Here is a 20,235-nt window from a genome sequence, read left to right as displayed (position 1 = left end):
ATGTTCTCAATTTCATTGGACGCTTACTGCTTGAGTCATGACGGGAATCACTTTCATGCATAACTTGTTTTTGAAGCTATGAACAGCAACGAAAATATTCTGGCCGCTTTGTCGTTTTCATCGAGAAGGATGGCCTGGCGCTCTTGTGGAAGACGTTGCTCACGCCCCACATTTCTGGCTGAAGCGCAAGTTTTAACCTCGCACTCATGGGAAAACTGCCCTCACTCCTCTTCCTCCGTGGGAGGCCAGCTGCCTCAGAGTGGCTCCACTTTCCAGCTAACAGTAATTAAGTTATATCACTGCGGGGGTGGTGTATGAGGAGCGATTGGATCACTGACAGATTGAAAGCACTTGAATGAGGACCCATTAAGCTGCTGTCCATTACCTCACCAAGGCCTGCACCACTGTCTGTGTGAGACGGGGAAAGTGAGAGTGTGCACCTCTTTTTTTGTTGTCTTGTGTCATGTTCCTCCTTTATCACCTAATCTGTGTGATGACAGGGTGGGGGTACTGGGTGGAGCAGTGGAAATACACACCTAAGGGAGGTGCGTGCATCGGTGGGACAGGGCAGGGCGGGAGCCTCCACTCATGTCCGAGCGCCCCCCCCGGAAAATGGGTCCACGCCTCATTCACATGAGAGTGCTAAAAATTGGGACCCATCCAAAAAATTTTTAAAAACGTAGGTCAAAGCAGCAGAGAGACTGTGCTCAAAGCAATGTTATTTCTCGCAGCTTCACGGACATGCAATTTCTACTGGACACATTGGGGTCTGAGAGAGTCTTTTTACCTTCACCCAACAGGAATTCAGAAGAACTGTGAAAACAGAACCCCCCCCCCCCCAAAGAAAAGAAAAAAAAAATTGCTCTCACTTCAGCCTTCACCAGACACAGAATGAAACAAGGTTCCTCTAGCCTCTTCCTCAGGTGGAAACAACCTGAGAAATTCACTGGCTTCCCCCAACACATGCCTCCTCTTCTCCTTCTCTCTTTCATGGATACATTCTGCTAGTTTATACAGTGCACAATCCCCAGCTTACTCTCTCCCAACACAGACAGTTCCACCTTAAAGAGGACCAGCTGGCCACGGTAACTAGATTTCAAATGTATACTTTGAAATATGCCCAGTTGTATAACCATTAATGTATGTTGACGCTGATAACAGAGATCCCTTATGAAGGCGTAATGGGGAAACTTGAGGATGTCTGTGACGCATATTCAGACAGGCAAATGACCGTTGTTGGACAAACACCCCCAGACTGTTGATCTTAGGGGGGAATTAAACAGAATGTGTGTTGCCTTCTCAAAAACCACATCACATAAAACAAGGTGGCACTTTCATGACTGCGTTAATGCCGCACAGAAAAAGCCAATCCACACGCATGCTTTAAGAACTGTGGGAACAGCACCTATAGCTACAACCGACACCTCCCGTAACTGACAGTACAGACAATAGAGGCCAACATGCTTGTGGGTATCCGTGTGTATGTTATTAGAGCACCTCAGGGTATCGATATCAAGGCATGACAGGGAGGCTATTCACACAGTCGGGTCTTATTTTTACAACGCACTTTAAGTGATGTGTTGGGAAGGCGCACTGACTTGAAAGCGCTCCTGCCGAAAATGTGAGGGTGACTCAGCATGAGGTGGGCAGAGCGCTGGCGCAGGGGCCCGCTAACGAGGGCAGAGGCTCCCCTGGCACCTCCCCCGCTGCTGACGCTGGGCCTTTTGGCCACCTGGCGCTGACCGACCTGACCACAGCAAAGCCGGGCTCGGTCGGCCAGCCACGCCATGCTGTGGGGCAAAGGGGAGGAGGGGTTTCGGCATCACAGCTCCGGTCCCGTTTACACACATGCACAGGAGCAGAGTCTTCCCCAGCTGAGCGATGTGAACACCCATGTTTCCAAATGGCTTACCAGAGATGAAAGGAGTCTTCCCCTACTGGATGAGTTGACACCCATGGTCATGAAGATGACATCAGAAGCACACGACCCCTGGAGACACTCACAGGTGTGCCTCATAACTTTTCCTCATAGGGTGATCCACATAAAAGTGCTTGGTTTGGGGCATTTCATCTGAGGAGATGACTGGTCTAAAACACAGCTGCAAGCATGTTTATCCACACACAGCTCACAGCACATCACCCATGCACCTAGGGCACCATGTTGGCTCCCTTTCAATTCAGGGCTGGAGATTACGATTCCCTCTACTTATGAAGAGGTGAGGGGCTTATAGTGGATTTAGAACTCGATCCCAATGTCATTTTAGAGTCATGGCTACAATCAACCACTTGAAATATGGACTAAAAGATACCAATTTTCAAATGCCTATTCCTCAGTAAAACTTCTACCTTTATTATTATAAAATTACATTACTTTATTGTCATTTAGTAGATGCTCTTATCCAGAATGACTCACAGAGGTTACAATTTTATCCATTCATACAGCTTGATATTTACTGAGGGTGTTGTGGGTTAAGTATTTTTCCCAAGGGTACAACAGCAGTGCAGCAGAGGGGAAAGGAACCAGCAACCTTTTGGTTACAAGCCCTGCCCCTTACCACTACCACATACTACCGTACACAAATTCGGTATAAAATCACATTGCATTTGTACTCTTGGATATGCACATTTTAGAATAAAAAAAGAATGTGTTTGGAATTCTCCTTAGTGCGTTTAAGGTTCATCCCCACGTTTTCTCTGGATCTGATTTTCGGTCACGCTGCACTTGCAGGAACCTTCGTCACCATCTCTGTCAGGGCTGTAAACGATCCCCCCAGGCGTGAGATCAGGACATCGGGGGGACTCCAGGTCTCGCCACCGGCTCAGATTGTGTCGACGGGGGTGTCAAACGGCACTGCTGCATTTAATCTCCCTCCTGTGGGAACAGCAGGCTTAATCCGGCCTGTCAGTACAGGTGACAACTCACTCAGCGAGAGGCGCACCGCGGTTTGTAGAAGCAACGAACAAAACAAAACCCTAGCCTGTTTAATGTTTATGACATGTTTTCCCCCGCTCTAACTGCCTACACCGACACTGATTGGATTAGCACGGCGTACCCTCAAATACCCCCCATCCCCAGGTGCCCCTGACGCACCGGTAAAGGTGTGTTCGCCCAGATCCATCTGCGTCAGCGCCGTTATTCCCAGGGTAATAAAAACACTCAAGTATGCATGCTTAAAGGCACATTGAGCTTCAACAGGAGCAGAGCTGGTTGGAGAGGCAACCGCCGTGCCTATTTAATGGTTCTGAAACAACGCACTCAAGGAAACCTAAAATGTCGACCTGTGTAGTTCACTCCGTTTTTGTCACCCGTGCTGAACATGTTCATAACGAGCCCCGCCACGCTGGTCGCAGTCTATTTGGGTTCAGCTCGTTCCAGGTAATTTCCCAGCCAAACCCTGTTCGCCATTACTCAGTGTGATGTGCAAAACTAGCGTAGCATCCACAGCAGGGAATTTAGTGAAACAACTGGTAATGTACCCTGCAGGGGTATAGTTATCACCAAGCCAACTCTCACCTAGACTTCTCCACTCTGAAAAGCAATCATGTTAGGGGTGTACTGAAAAATACGAAGCTTCAAAGGTTCGTTTATTGACTTGGCATTCGATTGTGAAATTAAGCATTCGATTATTAGGAGGATGGGTACTCAGTTGCAGTTTTAAGGTTATTGCTACTGTAATACAAGAAATTTAGATGTTAAAGCGGCCTACTTTTTATTTATCATTTAATAAAAACAATTTTGCCAATAAACTGTGGGGTGCCAAGTGTAACAGACCTTCTCACTTTTTTCATAGACAGAATGCCTTCTGTGCTATGAAACGCATAAATTCATTACGAAACCATAACGCGTTAGCATTGTGTCCACGATATATTGAAGAGAGCACATACTTTGGTGCACAGAAAACAAAACGGATGATTCCTGTCATGTATTGAATTGACCGTTGTGCTTTTCATTTTGTGGACGAAAGAAACTCATTTTGTAGACAAAAGTAATTCTGTCCACGTAATAGATGTCCTAGGCCAGCATTTATGCTTTTGTGGCACAAAATGCAGAATGCGCTATATATTCATCATTTCGTGCCATCGAATGTTCATTTTGTCCACCTAACTGTTTTGCTATATTACTTTAAGTATGATGTGTATGAAAGGGATTTAGCACAATATATTCCGTGACTCCGCAGTTACAGAAGCCATTCCGTCCACGAAAGCAAAGGCTGCTTGAACTTTTATAGGCATCAGTGTTTTGCTTAAGTACAAAATTAATTATGTTCATAGGCTATATTACTGAAGGTATGATGTGCGCTAAAGGGCTTTGGTCCAATACATTCCTTGAGTCAGCAGTTTATGGAATGAATTATGTGTCATGAAATCACAGGAATAATTCCGTACACCAAAGCAAATGCTGGTTGAACTTTTGTAGACAGAACTGTTTGTTACAGTCATTTGGTCACTCATGAAATGCCGAAACAGGCCAAAACGATGACATCACATCACAGACATTCAAAGCTTCGTTCAAAAAAGGTTGGCTAAAATTCAAATGACAAAAAATGGCATTCGATACAGCCCTAAATCATGTTATACCATGTGTGGCTACTCTTCATTCTGGGGTGGGGATTCTGTGCTCAGGGTGTGATGTACAGAAGACCCTCACCATTCATGGATTTGTGATTTGTCAAATTTCACTCCCTTGTTCCTGGCTTCCCTCCCTGTTCCAAAAACCAAAAAGCATGGTGCCACTTTCACTAGAATTTATTTCACATATTTCACAGGTTAAAAGCTTTTTTTACATAAACATACATATACAGCGGGGAAAATAAGTATTGAACGCATCAACATTTTTCTCAGTAAATACATTTCTAATGGGGCTATTGACATGAAATTTTAACCAGATGTCGGTAACAACCCAAGTAATCCACACATACAAATCAAATCAAAACAGATAAGTCCATAAATTAAGTTATGTGTAATAAAGTGGAATGACACAGGGAAAAAGTATTGAACACACTTACTGAAATTTATTTAATACTTAGTAGAAAAGCCTTTGTTGGTAATGACAGCTTCAAGATGCCTCCTGTATGGAGAAACTAGTTGCATGCATTGCTCAGGTGTAATTTTGGCCCATTCTTCCACACAAACTGCCTTCATATCTGGAAGGTTTTGGGGGCCTCTTCTATGAACTCTGATCTTCAGTTCTTTCCATAGATTTTCAAACTTCACTGTTGGTATGGTGTTTTTGGGGTGATGTGCAGTGCCATTTCTCCTCCAAACATGGTGTGTGCTATGACATCCAAAGAGTTCAATTTTGGTCTCATCTGACCAGACTATATTCTCCCAGTATTTCATAGGCTTGTCCAAATGTTGTGCAGCAAACTTTAAACGAGCTTCAACATGCTTTTTCTTCAGCAATAGAGACTTGCGCGGTGAGCGTGCATAGAGGCCATGGCGGTTGAGAGCATTGCTTATTGTTTTCTTTGAAACAACTGTACCTGCTAATTCCAGGTCTTTCTGAGGCTCTCCGCGAGTGGTCCTTGGCTCCTGGACAACCCTTCTGATTATTCTTTTGACTCCTCTGTCAGAAATCTTGCGAGGAGCACCTGGTCGTGGCCAGTTTATGGTGAAATGATGTTCTTTCCACTTCCGGAAAATGGCCCCAACGGTGCTCACTGGAACAATTTAGTTTAGAAATACGTCTATAACCAATGCCATCAGTATGTTTTGCAACAATAAGGTTGCGAAGGTCTTGAGAGAGCTCTTTGCTTTTACCCATCACAAGATGCTTCTTGTGTGACACCTTCATAATGAGAAACCTTTTTATAGGCCATCAATCAGGACTAAACCAGCTGATATTAATTTGCACTGATAGGGGGCAGGATTGCTTTCTAAATACTGACAGATTTCAGCTGGTTTCTTGGCTTTCCATGCCTTTTTTGCACCTCCTTTTCTTCATGTGTTCAATACTTATTCCCTGTCATTTCACTTTATTACACATGACTTAATTTATGGACATATATGTTTTGATTTCTTTGTATGTGTGGATTATTTGGGTTGTTACCGACATCTAGTGAAAATTTCATGTCAGTAGCCCCATCAGAAATATATTTACTGAGAAAAAAGTTGACGCGTTCAATACTTATTTTCCCCGCTGTAAATCACTTGTTCATTGCATTACTAAATCAGCTATTTCCCCGTTCACAGGCAGAATGCATCCTCAGCCGATACCGGAAGGGCAGTTTTCCATACTCATCCTTTGAATTTTATCATGCAATGTGCATAAACCACGGGTGGAAGGGAGAAGAGGGAGAACCTGAATCAGGACAGGCGAACACCCACAGCAAGGAAGTAGTCATCCTTTACTGCGATGAGGTTTCTGATCTGCTGAGCATCGTCAGAGCAACGTGTCACCTCCCTGTGAATCACACCCTGGCCTCTTCAAACAAAGCCCTTCATGATTTTCTGTGACATTTCCTGCCTCCTACACATCCAGGGCATGTTGATTTTAAAAAGTTAATTATTTTTATTTTCTTAAAAAAGCTCTCAAGGCTCTTCTGTGCACGCTGGCAAGTTTCACAGCCCTCATCAGTGTAGACGTGATGCTTGCATACAGTGCAATGATGTCAGCCTCATACAGGCAAAGCACTTACAGTTTATGCTTAGGTTTCTAATGCAGGATTGCATAAATGAAACAAAAACAGCTATGTCATCTACTTGATCAATGAGTATGTGATTCAAATGCTTGCACGCTCAGATATTTTCTTGTTTAAATATGGTGGCCAACACTGACCTGCTCTGCCAGCCGAAACATTACTCAACACAGAATGATATTGCAGAAAGTAGGGTTGTGGGAGTTTCCTTCTTTTTGAGTCAAGACAAAGGACATGCTCAAGCATAATTTTAGATTCTAAATGCCTTTACTGTCATTAAGTTGATCTTACAGCTCACTCTTAACTCACTCACTTAACTGACTCATTACAATAGTGTTGTAAAGTAATCCAAATGGTTGCACTGTTCTCAAATTCCTTACAAAAGCCTTTATTTATAAATCAAGAGCAGCTTCTTCAGCAGTACCTTATCTGAAACCAGGAGCGGTTTCACGACATTACATTACTGTAATTTAGCAGACGCTCTTATCTAGAGCAGTGGTTCTCAACAGGTGTGCCGTGGAATTTTGAAGAACCTGATGCGTTTTTATATAGGTGTGTGTGTGTGTGTGTGCACTTATACTCTGTGAAAAGACTGATGTTTTATATTGTGCTGTTAACTAGGGCTGGGTGGTATATCGACTTTTTAAGGTGTATCGATATATTTTCAAATGAGATATAAGATGAGACAATACCATTTATATCGATATAGTTTGATGTTGCCCTTCATACCCCGTTTCTTCTGTAAAGATGTGCCAGTGTTTGCATCTCTCTCACACTCTCCGAGCAACCCCGCCCCCACTCTCCCTCTGTGTCTGCATATCATATTTTGGTCAATACTGAGATCACAATTATTTAACACGATTACTCATTGACTTTGGAAACATAATGCATTTATTGAACTTTTTTTTTTTTTCGTGCGTATGGTCATACCAGTGTGCTTAGCTGTTTAGCGCGTATGCTAAAACCGGTGCGATTAGAACACTAGATTGGAAAAATTCTAGCTAATTTTAGCTTTGAGGAAACAGCAACTTAACATTAAAAATATAGCCTAGCAAATGCTAACTGAAAACTACGAGAAGCTTAATAACTCTAATAAAAACACAACGAACCATGTAACGTAACAGGCGCGCTACAAAGCATAAAAATAAGTTATGTGCAAAAGGGATAACAGTGGATTTTCTTAAACTTTAAATATAATTCAACTGAAAAACAAATAAAAAATAAATGTGAAAAACTGAAATAAATATATATATATATTACACACTACAGAATGAATGGGCACACATTCCCACAGAAACACTCCAAAATCTTGTGGAAAGCCTTCCAAGAAGAGTGGAAGCTGTTATAGCTGCAAAAGGGGGACCAACTAAGTATATGTATTTGAATACAATGTCATGTAATGGTCAGGCGTCCGAATACTTTTGTCCATATAGTGTGTATATATATATATATATATATATATATATATATATATATATATATATATACATACATATATATACATATATATACATACATATATATATATATATATATATATATATATATATATATATATATATATATATATATGTGTGAACAATACCTAGTTATATATCATGTATCTCCATTCAGCGTAAAATTATCCAGATATGATTTTTGGTCATATCGCCTAGCCCTACTATTAACCCTTTCACACGTAACTTATTTTTATGCTATGTAGCGCACGTGTTACCTTACATGGTTTATGTTTTCATTAGCGTTATTAAGTTTCTCATAGTTTTCAGTTAGCATTTTCTATATTTTTTAACGTTACATCGCTATTTCCTCAAAGCTAAAATTAGCTAGAATTTTTCCAATCCAGTGTTCTCATCACACCAATTTTAGCACACGTGCTAAACAGCAAATCACACCGGTGTGACCCTACGCGTGAAAGGGTTAATGGATTAATGTTTTGTTTTATTTCAGTATGTTGCTGTTCATGATGCCGCACTATGTCGGACAAGTTCTTGCTCCGATGCACTTCAATGCATTTTTAATACATTATACGACTGCCTGTCTGATTTAACTATGTTTGATAATTATTTGACAGTCTGCTGTAGTGAACTATGGGTCAAATCTCGGTAATGACATTATGTGTGTGACATTCTTCATTATTGATAACCACCTTTAAGTTGGTGTTCCTTGATGTTCTGGTTTGACCTTTGATGCGCCTTAGCCCCAAAAAGGTTGAAAACCTCTGATCTAGATAGGGCTGCCCCCGACCAAAGATTTTCCTAGTCGAATAATAGTTGTTTGTTCAAGCCATTAGTCGACTTGTCATCCCATGTTTATGGCATTAATTTAATTATTTAAATATATATTTTTGGGGCATCAGAAAATGGTTTGAGTTCCAGGGCTGAGGAAGAATGCTATAAGTAACACTGTTAACACTGTGCTACGTTACAGAGAAATACAAAACCGTTAATGACAGTGCTAACGGCAAAAGCGGTAATGATTCTGAATGTGTCGGAACAACCAGTAAGGAGACTGAATTTTGTAAATTTATTTCAACACAGTATAACATAATACAACTTACGAACTTGTAACACCAACACAATAACTTACAAGACAAATGATAAATATAAGAGAACAAGAAGTTAAACATGCAGTAAGCGAGGTAATTTAGCTTCCCCAGTCCCAACGAACACTTGGATAAGCCTAATAACACATTATGGCAATATATTTATTTAGCTGCATATAGCCTTAACTTTGCAATTCCTTAATGTTAATTAGGCCATTAATTATTTAGCATAATGGAATAACCCTTTTGAGCATACGGTCAGACCGGTGTGATTAGCCGTTTAGCGCGTATGCTAAAACCGGTGCGATCAGAACACTAGATTGGAAAAATTCTAGCTAATTTTAGCTTTGAGGAAACAGTGATTTAACGTTAAAAATATAGCAAATGCTAACTGAAAACTATGAGAAGCTTAATAACTCTAATGAAAACATAATGATGTAACCCAATGTAGCGCACTACATTGCATAAAAATAAGTTACGTGCAAAAGGGATAACAACGCTACTTAGGAGAGAGCCGGGACGAAAGTAGGCCTAACACTTTTCAGGTAGGTAAATGTCATTTTAAAAGATAACGTTACAGACAGAAACTAATTTTCATTGTGATCAACAACTCATACACACATACAGGGTGACGCGAAAAAACGATGCGAAAGTGCGAAAAAATCGTTGACGAATTTAACGCAACATTAACATTCACATTAAACGCAACACGATTATGCGAGCATTCCACAAAAATAACCGCATGACGATGGAGCGTCAAGTGATGATGAGCTGGTGTCTATTCTTTTACAAAATAAAAGGGGGAAAAAAGAGAAAATTTTGGGTACATCCTATCCTGAGAAGGAGGCGAGAACGTGGGGAGTTTCACTGCTTTGTTCAGGAGTTGAAACTATCACGGCCACTTTTGGACCAACTTCAGGATGGCCATTGAGGAGTTGCTGGAGACAGTTTTTTGAGCTCCTCAACTACAACACACAGGGTTACCACTCGTTTACCTTTTTAAAATTGAAGCATTTTTAAGGATTTTCAAGGAATACATAGAAATGGTACAGTCAATTTAGTGCTCTATCCACCACCCACCCACAACAGCGAAGTCAGCAGGACTGAACGAACAATGTAGCTGGCTCGCTGAGACTGACTATTAAGCTTCACCACATCACAAAGTAGGCTACGGACCATAGACTATACAACCACCGTTTTCATTTCCGAGCCCCTCTCCAGGGCTCCAGACTGCGACCATTTTTGGAGATAGTGCGACTAAATTTTATAACTAGGCGCACCAGTGCCTAGTTATAAAATAGGCGCAACTTAAATATGCCCGCATATGCGAACATTTTTTGAGAGTGTGCAAGTTAAAATTTCACGTGGTCGCATTCGTGTGAGTGCATGATGATCATTTTGGCGCCCTTCCCGCACGGGTACTGCGTTAGCAATTGTGGTTGAAAGTAGTACTTCTTCTTCACTGGCTTAGTCGGTGTCTCCCTGCCTGTACACACGCACTGATGATGAAACGTGCGAAACGATCCATTTAGCTGTTATTCTGTTGCAAAGATGAAGCGGTCTATAGGTGATTATTTTAATACTTTCGCACGTAACTTATTTTATGCTATGTAGCAGGTGTAACCTTACATGGTTCATTATGTTTTCATTAGCGTTATTAAGCTTCTCATAGTTTTCACCACCGCATTCGATATAATTTTAATATTAAATCGCTGTTTCCTCAAAGCTAGAATTATCTAGAATTTTTCCAGTCTCGTGTTCTAATCGCACCGGTTTTAGCATACGTGCTAAACGGCTAATCACACCGGTGTGACCATAAGTGCGAAGGGGTTAAAAAAAATGAGGAGATAGAGGAGGAGACTGGTGGAGAGACAGAGCCAGCGATAGGTCCCGACTCAGACACAACTGATGACGAGAGTGCAGGTGCAGGCAGGGAGAGACCGACTGAGCCAGTGAAGGAGAAAAAGTACTACTTTCAACCACAATGGCTAACGCAGTACCCGTGGTTGCGTTACGAGGGAAACATAATATTCAGATTAAAAATTTTTGCAAATATCAAGTCTCGATCTCGAGTCACTGTCAATCTTTACATCAATGCAAAACTAGGGTATGCAAATTAAGTAACTATTAACTATTCATCAGCACGCAAGGTCGTTGACTAATACTATGCTCCACCAAAAAAAGGGTGCGACCAAATCATGTGCTGGTGCGACCAACTGAGAAAGTGAAAGTTAGTCTGGAGCCCTGTGTTTACATTTGTAAATTTATCATTTGGTGTTTATGTTTCAAAAAGCACCATTTAACTTTTTTCTCTTAAATCACTACTTCACTTTGTGACTTTTTCCTTTAAAATAAAACAGCACATTGGTATTTCTGTAAATTGTCTATTTATTACCAAACAATTTATCAGTAATACAGTTAAGATGAAAAAAAAATATGAATCTGTTGTGTTGCATGTCGATTTAAGCGGTGCACCTAAATTTTATGCTGGTGCTCCTAAAATTTTCAGTAAGGAGCACCAGTGTTGATAGTTAAGTCTGGAGCCCTGGATGTGCTGTAATGGTAAAGTAAGCGGTGCAGTAATTGCAGTAAAGTTAATGAACAGTGATCACTTACCTCATGGTTGCATTTAATGTATTTGTTTAGTTGTTTTTTGTACTGTAATGACAGGAAGGTCACTGAACAGATATTTCTTTGTGTACATTTGTTAAGTTGAGGTTCTTCTCTGACCACATACCTCATTCTGACTACATTCTGTAAACATGATTGAAAAAGCACCATTTCAATTAAAATGTGACACTGGTAACAGCAGATTGTAGTTTCTATATTTATTACAGTTAAAAGGGGAGACATGTGAATAATTGTGTTGCAAATCGATTTATGATGTGCGCCCCTAAATTTTCTGCTTGCGCTCCTAAAAATTTCAGTTAGGGGCTACAGTGCTCCTGGTAAAAAAAAGTTAGTCTGGAGCCCTGCCCCTCTCCCATTTTTTTCCAGACATTGTCTTTAAAGTCGTTATCTTTATGATTTTTGTTGCCCTTGTCAAACAGCGCTGCGTTTTGAGACATTAAATGAATAAGCGACTCCACCATGCCTGTAGCAGTGTGCCGTTTCTACAACCTACGGCCTGATTGGTTGAATGCGTTCCTGTCGCGGACGAAATGTTAGAAAATCAAGCCTGTTGCGAAAAAACTAAACGTCGCTTTTTCGCTCACGAACATTCATCTTTGATGTGAAAGTGTTCATTTACAGGATAGATGTTTGAAAAAATATACTATTGCGCAAAAAATCGTAACGACAAATCGCGCTGTATGTGTAAAGACCTTCAGACTCTTTTAATCGACTAACGTTTGGTCGACTATTAGGGGCAGCCCTAGATCTAGAGCATCTTACATAAATTACAATTTTTACACTTTATCCATTTATACATCCATATATTTACTGAGGCAATTCTGAGTTAAGTACCCTGCCCTATGCTACATGCCCAGGTTTCTTGTGGCAGAGGGATTTCAGAGTAGACACCGAGTAACTCAGGGGAAAGCGTTTGTTTAACTACTAGGCCTACCAGCCACTCTACACATACTGCTAGATCTGCCAGCCACTCTACACATACCACCAGGCCTGCCAGCCACTCTACACATACCGCTAGGCCTGCCAGCCACTCTATGCATACTCTTATAATGACCTCACATTCGCTATGCACCCTGGGTGCTTTTCCACAGACTCATATATCGGATCAAAAAATATAGAAAAATGTTGTCACCCATCCTCTAATTTATGACTCAGTGCAAACAGGTTTTCCCCACCTAAATCATCAGTAATTCCAGTTCCACTTTATCATGGAGCTATAGGTCGAGCGTCAAGGTTCGGAATTAATAACTGGAAAGTCTAGCTGGAATACAATATACTTTTAAGGGAAAACATCTTGACCCATGTGTCAGACTATTTCTAGCATTCAAAATGAAAATCCGCTCTGCCAAGTATTTTTACTCAAATGTGTCAGCTAAATTTAGCAAATATATAGCCCTGAACAACAAGTCTGCAATTAATCAAGAGTCTGTGACTCACCCAGCAGTCTCGAATAATGGGAGGCTTTCCACAGCGTAGGAGGAACAAACTTCTGACCTCCCCCAGAGCACCGGGTGCTCGTAGAACTCTGGCCGTGTAGTTTGCCCTTGGCCAGCATGTCACAGTCTGGCCACATGCATCCGCTTTGTTACCAAGCATTCTCCCCTCTTCACCTCAGGTACTTACCTCAAAGTAGCAGTTCCCCTTCGACAGGGGCCGGGGCGCCACGTAGCAGCCCACTTCATCGGAGTTCCCCTGGTAACTGCAAAAAGAAAGGTTCCCAAATGTTACTGATTTTGGTCACAACACTGAAAAGGCCGCCTCTTTCCCCATGAGATCGTTTGGCCAGTCAATGTAGGGGTACAAGTCAGGTGCAGCTTTATCCAATTCCGAATCGGGACCAAATCACCTCAGGCACCAGAGAGCAACGTGGAGAGGGGCAGGCTAACCACCTAATGGTGATATGAATCTGGAAAGATCCTGTCCTTTTCCCCCCAATACAAAAACCACTTTTGGCTTCATGCTGAAGGAGAACTTTTCAGTACAGAAACAACTGATATTATAGCTTGTGTTCTTAGTTTTCAAAATATTAAATTCCACTGTACCTTTTCATATCATTCTTATGCCACTTCCTTCGTTTTCCCATTTTCATCGGTTTGCATTTGTTGAGCCTTGTTGAGTTACTAGTATCAGAATGCATTTATGCATGTTTTTTACGACACGGAGACACCGTCCTGATTGCCCTGCCGCCTCCTCTCACCACGGTCAAGCCATCAGCTGTTCAGAAAACGATCACCAAGACCATTTCTGAATGTGTGTTTTCGTGCAACTACAAATAGGCAATCAAATTAGCGCCAAGGAGGTTACGGCAGATAAACAAAGGCCGAGCGAATCACGGTTAATTCATTCGCACTTCCCATGTAGCATAGCTAAATCTCAATCAATATGCGCGCCCACCAGCTCTTATTTTACTGACATAATTGAGCAGCGCTCCCTGTTTACGTCACATTACAGGAGCTACCTTGTGGTAAATTTCGTGTTCATGAAGACTTCAGATTCCATTTTTTGAAACCTCCATGTCATTTCAGAAGTGGGAAATCCACTTGCCGCCGTGGCAATCAGTGTGAAGCACGGGGACCATATGTAACCCGCACAGGATTTATAGACTGTCTATGATAGCCACTGGAAAAAGGCATCAAAAACACAGCTCGTACGCTTGCTGTGTGCTGACCGTCTCGGATCGTTCTTGGGCGATATACTTTATGTGGACCTCACCTTATTTTGAATTGTGCATCTTTAATCACACATCAGTAAAAGATTCATCAGCAATGACAGGTAACATCAGGAGCGCGCATTACCTGGGGATTTAACTTTTCGGGGAACGCGGCTCGAAACTTGTGCGAACAGATGAACACAAAAGCAAAACACTCCGGCTAATCTTGGCGATCCTACAAAAACAAAAGCGGTCACACGGTCTTCCCGCTTCCGTGCTTCTAAGCGCCCCACACGCCGAAGAGCCCTCTCCCTTTCTCCAGTACGGAGAAACCTCTGTTTGTGGAGCGTCTCATCCCGAGACAGGAAAACATCATACCCCTTCCTGATAATCCCAGATATTAAAACCTGCTTCGATCGGTTGGCTGAGGGGAACCTGGGTGTTTGCATTTTGGGCGGGTTAGGATGGGCGCGCTAGTCCGCACCAGTCCTCCTACCTACACTGACGTTAGAGCCCAGCTAACGCCTTGCGCGCACCCGCCGCCTTGGCCCACCAGTACTTATCTCATCTAGTGCTCCCATGCAAACCCAGGGGTATAAGGGTACATCAATTTGTATCTACATCTACATATCCCTGCGTCTACATGAAAGCAGGTAAATTTTTACATTTACATTTACATATTTAGCAGACGCTTTTATCCAAAGCGACTTACATAGGTTACAGTTCTTTACAATGTTATCCATTTATACAGCTGGATATTTACTGAGGCAACTGTGGGTTAAGAACCTTGCCCAAGGGTACAGCAGCAGTGTCCCAGCGGGGATCGAACCGGCAACCTTTCGGTTACGAGTCCTGCTCCTTAACCGCTATGCTACACTGCCGCCCACAATAAATAGCTGTATTGACGTTGCATGATGATCAATCCATATTTATATTTTTATTATGTATCTTATTCATATCATTGAAGCATTCTGAATGAAAGAGCGCTCAAACAAATACTTCGGCAATCCATTTTTATTCTTCCAATTGACAAAAACATTGAATGGCGTTATGCTGAATCATATTGTATCAAATTGCATCATATCCAATGATGTTATCCGAAGAAGGCAATATAATTCATAGTAAAGGAAACAGCAATGACATATTTCAAAATGCACAATTCAAAACAAGGTGAGGCGCACATAATGTATATCGTCCAAGAACGATGTGAACACCCTGTAAGGCAGCTGTGCAACAAACAGCATGTGATATGCCATGAAAAACCCCAAGCGTCTGGGAGAGCTGGTGCAATAAGTAAATACAATCTCTAAATGTCCTTCATTTTTGAGTTTGATCCAGAACAGCCATTTGTGATTCAGTAGCTAAATTAACATAAACATACATGGCCAAAGTAATGTCAAATAAAACTGCTGTTTCTGCTTGTTGCCTAAAACAGCTACCAAACCAAAAGTCCATCTGCCACAATTTGTTTACGATAGCTACAAATTTCACATTCATACATATACTGGAATCACATTAGGCAGGCAATTTCTGGGTGAACTACCAGGTTAATCCATGAGAACTAATGGTTTCCCACCCTCATAGGACAGAAATTGTCAAAACAAGACAGAAATCAAACCAAACTTGACAATACTGGTGAAAACAAAAATGAAAACATGTTGTCCACGACAATAGCCGCTGTAGTCATTCTACAGAACTGCAACTCAGTCAGTGTGAGGCACCATACGCCCTATGTGTAAATAAAAAGTTAAAGGGATAGTAATGAATTACTAATAAGAACACAGGACTAACGGATTTTTAACTATTTAAATTCTTTTTCTTACAGATTTCCCACCCTCAGTCTGAAAAGTGTACGGCACCAATGCTGAGAAATAAATACAGAAGAATGCCAATTAGCCTGTTGTTAAAACATGAAACACAACATATCATTTTGAACACAAATAGATTGTTGTTTGAATGTAATATTTGAAAGTGATTAGAATGTGGCCAGAATGAAGTTTGGACAGGTGAGTAAAGTATGATTAGAATGTGAGTATAACAATGATGATTATGACATAATTTGAATGTAATTTGTTGGTCAAACATATACCAATTGAGATGTCACAATCAAAGTTGTAAGTGGCAGCAAAAGAAACAAAGGAACAAAAACAAAAGAATAATGATCAGAACAAAAACAAAAGCATGTCTGTGCACAACCAATACCCAACCCCCTAACAGGAAAATGGTTATTTACAAAGTGCTCTTCCAAAATTGAAAGCATTTCCAAAAATAAAACTATGTGATTTATGGTACATTATAAAGTCAGAAGTCCAAAAAGGTGATTCAGAAAGGTCCAAAGAAAGATTGTACAAGCATTCATAAATGCATTTCAGTAAATTCAGAAACATTTTAGTGCTAAGATGAACGCAGAATTGAAAGGTACTTCTGCCAAATGAATTCCAATTGATACAATACAAAAACTAACTTCACAAATGCCCTTTTAAATCCACAGCAAATTAAACGTTCCATTACTATAATATCTAGGTGGGAGCAAAAATACTGCTAACACCATTCTACAGGACAGCACCAAGGCATGGCAGGGATGCAGTGCGCTCATGTTAAAAACCACCAGTGTGTCCTGGTACTCTGGTCCCCTTTCCGCTCCCCCCATACCCATCCTCACCTGAGGGTGTCTCCATCCTTCAGCATTCTCTTGTAGCGCTCCTGGTAGCGCACTGCCCGCACCTCCCTGATCTCTCGTATCCGTCGTCGCCAGTTCAGAAACCTGTAGTGTAGGTTGATGTCATCCATCTTGGCCCTGCTGAAGTCATAGGCAGCACAGACATCTTGCTTTGACAAATGTCTTGTTTTAAGCCTGGGGGGTAGACTGTAGGGTCTCTGGAAGGCGATCACTTTTGCCTTGCCACGCATTTCAGCCTCAAGATAACTGGATACTTTTAAGCATGGAATGCCTATTGTAAGAGAGTTCACTACCCTAAAGCGCGAGTTTTGGCAGATCATTTGATCTGGGATGTCCAGTGGCTACACTTCAAGAGCAACACTGGTATTAACTGGTGTTGCTGTGATAGCTTTGTTTTTTTTTTTTTAATATCTGAAATTAGTAGTAAAACGAAAACAGAACAACCCGCCCTCTTTCCCCCATATTAAAGCTGAAATGAACAGAATAAGACAGACGTCGCCCATTTCTGTCTGCTAGCTTGCTAGGTAGCCATCTAATTGAACAGGACTGTATTGTTTATGGTAGTAAGAGGTTCACCGGAGAGAACAATAATAACTGGATAACTCAGCATGTTAATTAACGTTACCCAACTAGCTAAATAGCTTTCTCAGCAACATCTAAACTCTACATGTTATTCAATCGAGTGCTGTCAGAAAAACCTAGTTCCCGCAACCTGATTAAATCACATAAGTAGGCAGCTGGCTATTTAGTTTAACTTAGCTACAAGTTTTTCATCGTGACCTAGCTCGTCACAACAACACCATCGTCTACAATACCTGTAATGATTACTGTATGAAGCTCACAGAAATATAGTTATCTCGACTTCTAGCTAACACAAGCTAAGCTAGTTCAAGCGGCAAACCCTGTCCGGAGTCTCAAAACCCTTTTCCGGCAATACGACACAAACTGAATATATAATCTCCCATACCTTATTAAGTACCTATCTCCCGGCGGTCATTAAAGTGTTTTCCCCGTCACCTTAGTTTCTGTTTTCCGATCAAAATCGCAGATTTTTGCTACCCATTGACACAAACCTCAAAGGCCAGTCGGCGCTTTCTAATGACATCACAGAGCTGGCTACCAACCAAGTAAGAAGGAGCCAATCAGAGATGGAATCACTGAAACGGCTACATAGGAATCTTTGACCCAGCCAATAACACCAATAAACGATCAATTAGATTTAATCATCGCCGGCTTTAATAAAAAAATTATGGAGTTTATTTCACTCTGCATTGTAATTGATAAGGTAACAAAGTGTGTCTGTTTGTAAAAAAAAAAAAAAAATAAACTGTGGCAGGTGATAGCGATTGTTATTTTTTTTCTGTGAACACGTTGCCTCAGACGCTATGTTTCAATTAATTTTTAGTCTGGAAGTGACTAACGTAGTTTTACCACTACCGGTCGCATACAGGAAATAGACTTAAACCCTCTGCAGTGAGTGGTGCATGGTTTGTTGACAAGTTCATCAAGAGGGCATTGCTGCAAGTAGCTATTGTCTGTCCTATTTGCTGCTATAAACCACTTACATGTGGCCCAGAGACACTGTGTGTTTTTGGACTCACACACAAAGTTGTATGCCATACTGTCATAGGCATTTACTAAAATCTCTGTGTAGAAAACAACCACATTCCCTAGTCTTTGTTTGTGCACACCACCCCCACCTCTCACAGGCACTTTGTTTACAACTCAGTTGAAACCTGCCCAAACCGGTCCAGCTGCTCCCCTTATCAGCAGGACCCCTGCAGGTAACCCAAGGACAGCCCCCAGGTCACCATTTTCCCTCTGACCTCTCCATATCCTTTGGCCACCAGTACGAACCCCAACAGGGCCAAGGATATAGGACAATACAAAAGCAGTGGTACTGCACCAGTACCTGCACCAGCAGTGGTACCCCCACCTCAGTACTGCACCAGTACCTGTGGGGTGAAGAACTGGGGAGACCAAACCCTTGGGGACAGAGTATTGTGTTGTTGTTGTTGTGTGCGTCTGTGCATAAGTAAGTACTATGCCTGAGTTCAACTGGTTGTATTACAATTGTCTGTAGAGAGAGAAGGGTGATATGCATTCTTATCCAATGTATATTATATGTGCACATTAATTAAGATCATGTTTGTCTGTTATGTAGAAATGTTCTCATTGCCATAACTATTAATTCAGTTAAAGTCTGTACGTCAGTAATTGGATATCATGTATAGCTAGCGATCCCAGTGCAATGTCCTTTGCAATATCACTTGAATGCCTGCTTGTACATATTATGCATAGATGGTAAATGTATACTTTATAAATGCTATAATTGCATTACCATGTGGCATTGTATATTGCACATTCACAATATGATCCATCAGTTCTCATTTATTGTTCTTCGTGAATCTTTCCAGGAAACCACACACACACACACACATTCCGTACAGAACCCACGAAATCCTCAATAAAATTCTGAACCTGGAACTTGACTTCTGTCAACTTGACTTCTGTGTCCTGACTGACACCCCACTGTGACAGCAACATTAGACTGAGCCTAGTTTACGGGTGAAACTGCCCCCTCAATTTCACTCTGAGCTGTGCTTTGGTGAGCACTACTTTGGATGCACTGCAAGCCAAGTCTGCCTCTTCCTGATTATTATAAAGGAAAACTGGCAAGATTTGCACAAACTCATATTTCCCCCAAAAAATATTTGTTTTACAAAAGTGTCACCTTATACAGCTTTCTGCAACTATGTAGCAAATCTCCCATAATGCAAACAGGACAACAAACAAAAGGCCTGAATAAGCAGCAATTCCCCTGGATACACACATTAGCCTATAACCTACCTATTATTGTTTTGTGGCTTTTTAGCTTGTGGTTCTTAGCACCTGAATTCAATGTTTACTGCCCGTGTCTTTGTTTACTGAGATACATGACAACAAATGCATAGGATCACATCCTTGGTGAAGAGATGAACATTCAGGGCAATGGCGTTTCTCCTACATCACTCCCCAGTGGAACAAACTCCCTGTCCCACTACAGACAGCTCCATCACTCCAATCCTTCAGACACAGCTCTTCAGACTCTACC

General features: G+C 41.4%; 1 protein-coding gene across 2 annotated transcripts in view; it reads right to left on the bottom strand.

Annotated features, from left to right (window-relative positions):
- LOC118779299 (SPRY domain-containing protein 3-like) overlaps positions 1 to 18,238 on the bottom strand; it is a 75,598-nt gene extending 57,360 nt beyond the window's left edge. Inside the window, exons 1-3 of one of the 2 annotated variants that reach the window (XM_036531338.1) lie at positions 18,109 to 18,238; positions 17,124 to 17,261; positions 13,435 to 13,510 (exon numbers count right to left, since the gene is read on the bottom strand). In XM_036531338.1, the coding sequence (XP_036387231.1) occupies positions 13,435 to 13,510; positions 17,124 to 17,251 (204 nt within the window). In that variant the 5' untranslated portion in view covers positions 17,252 to 17,261; positions 18,109 to 18,238. The remainder of the gene's footprint in view (positions 1 to 13,434; positions 13,511 to 17,123; positions 17,262 to 18,108) is intronic. The other variant, XM_036531339.1, reaches the window with a different exon arrangement.
- Between the last annotated feature and the right edge of the window lie 1,997 nt (positions 18,239 to 20,235).

This window comes from Megalops cyprinoides, chromosome 6, assembly GCF_013368585.1.
Source record: "Megalops cyprinoides isolate fMegCyp1 chromosome 6, fMegCyp1.pri, whole genome shotgun sequence".
NCBI lineage: Eukaryota > Metazoa > Chordata > Actinopteri > Elopiformes > Megalopidae > Megalops > Megalops cyprinoides.
The sequence above is the reverse complement of the archived record's forward strand: the minus strand, read 5'-3'. Positions and strand labels throughout refer to the sequence as shown.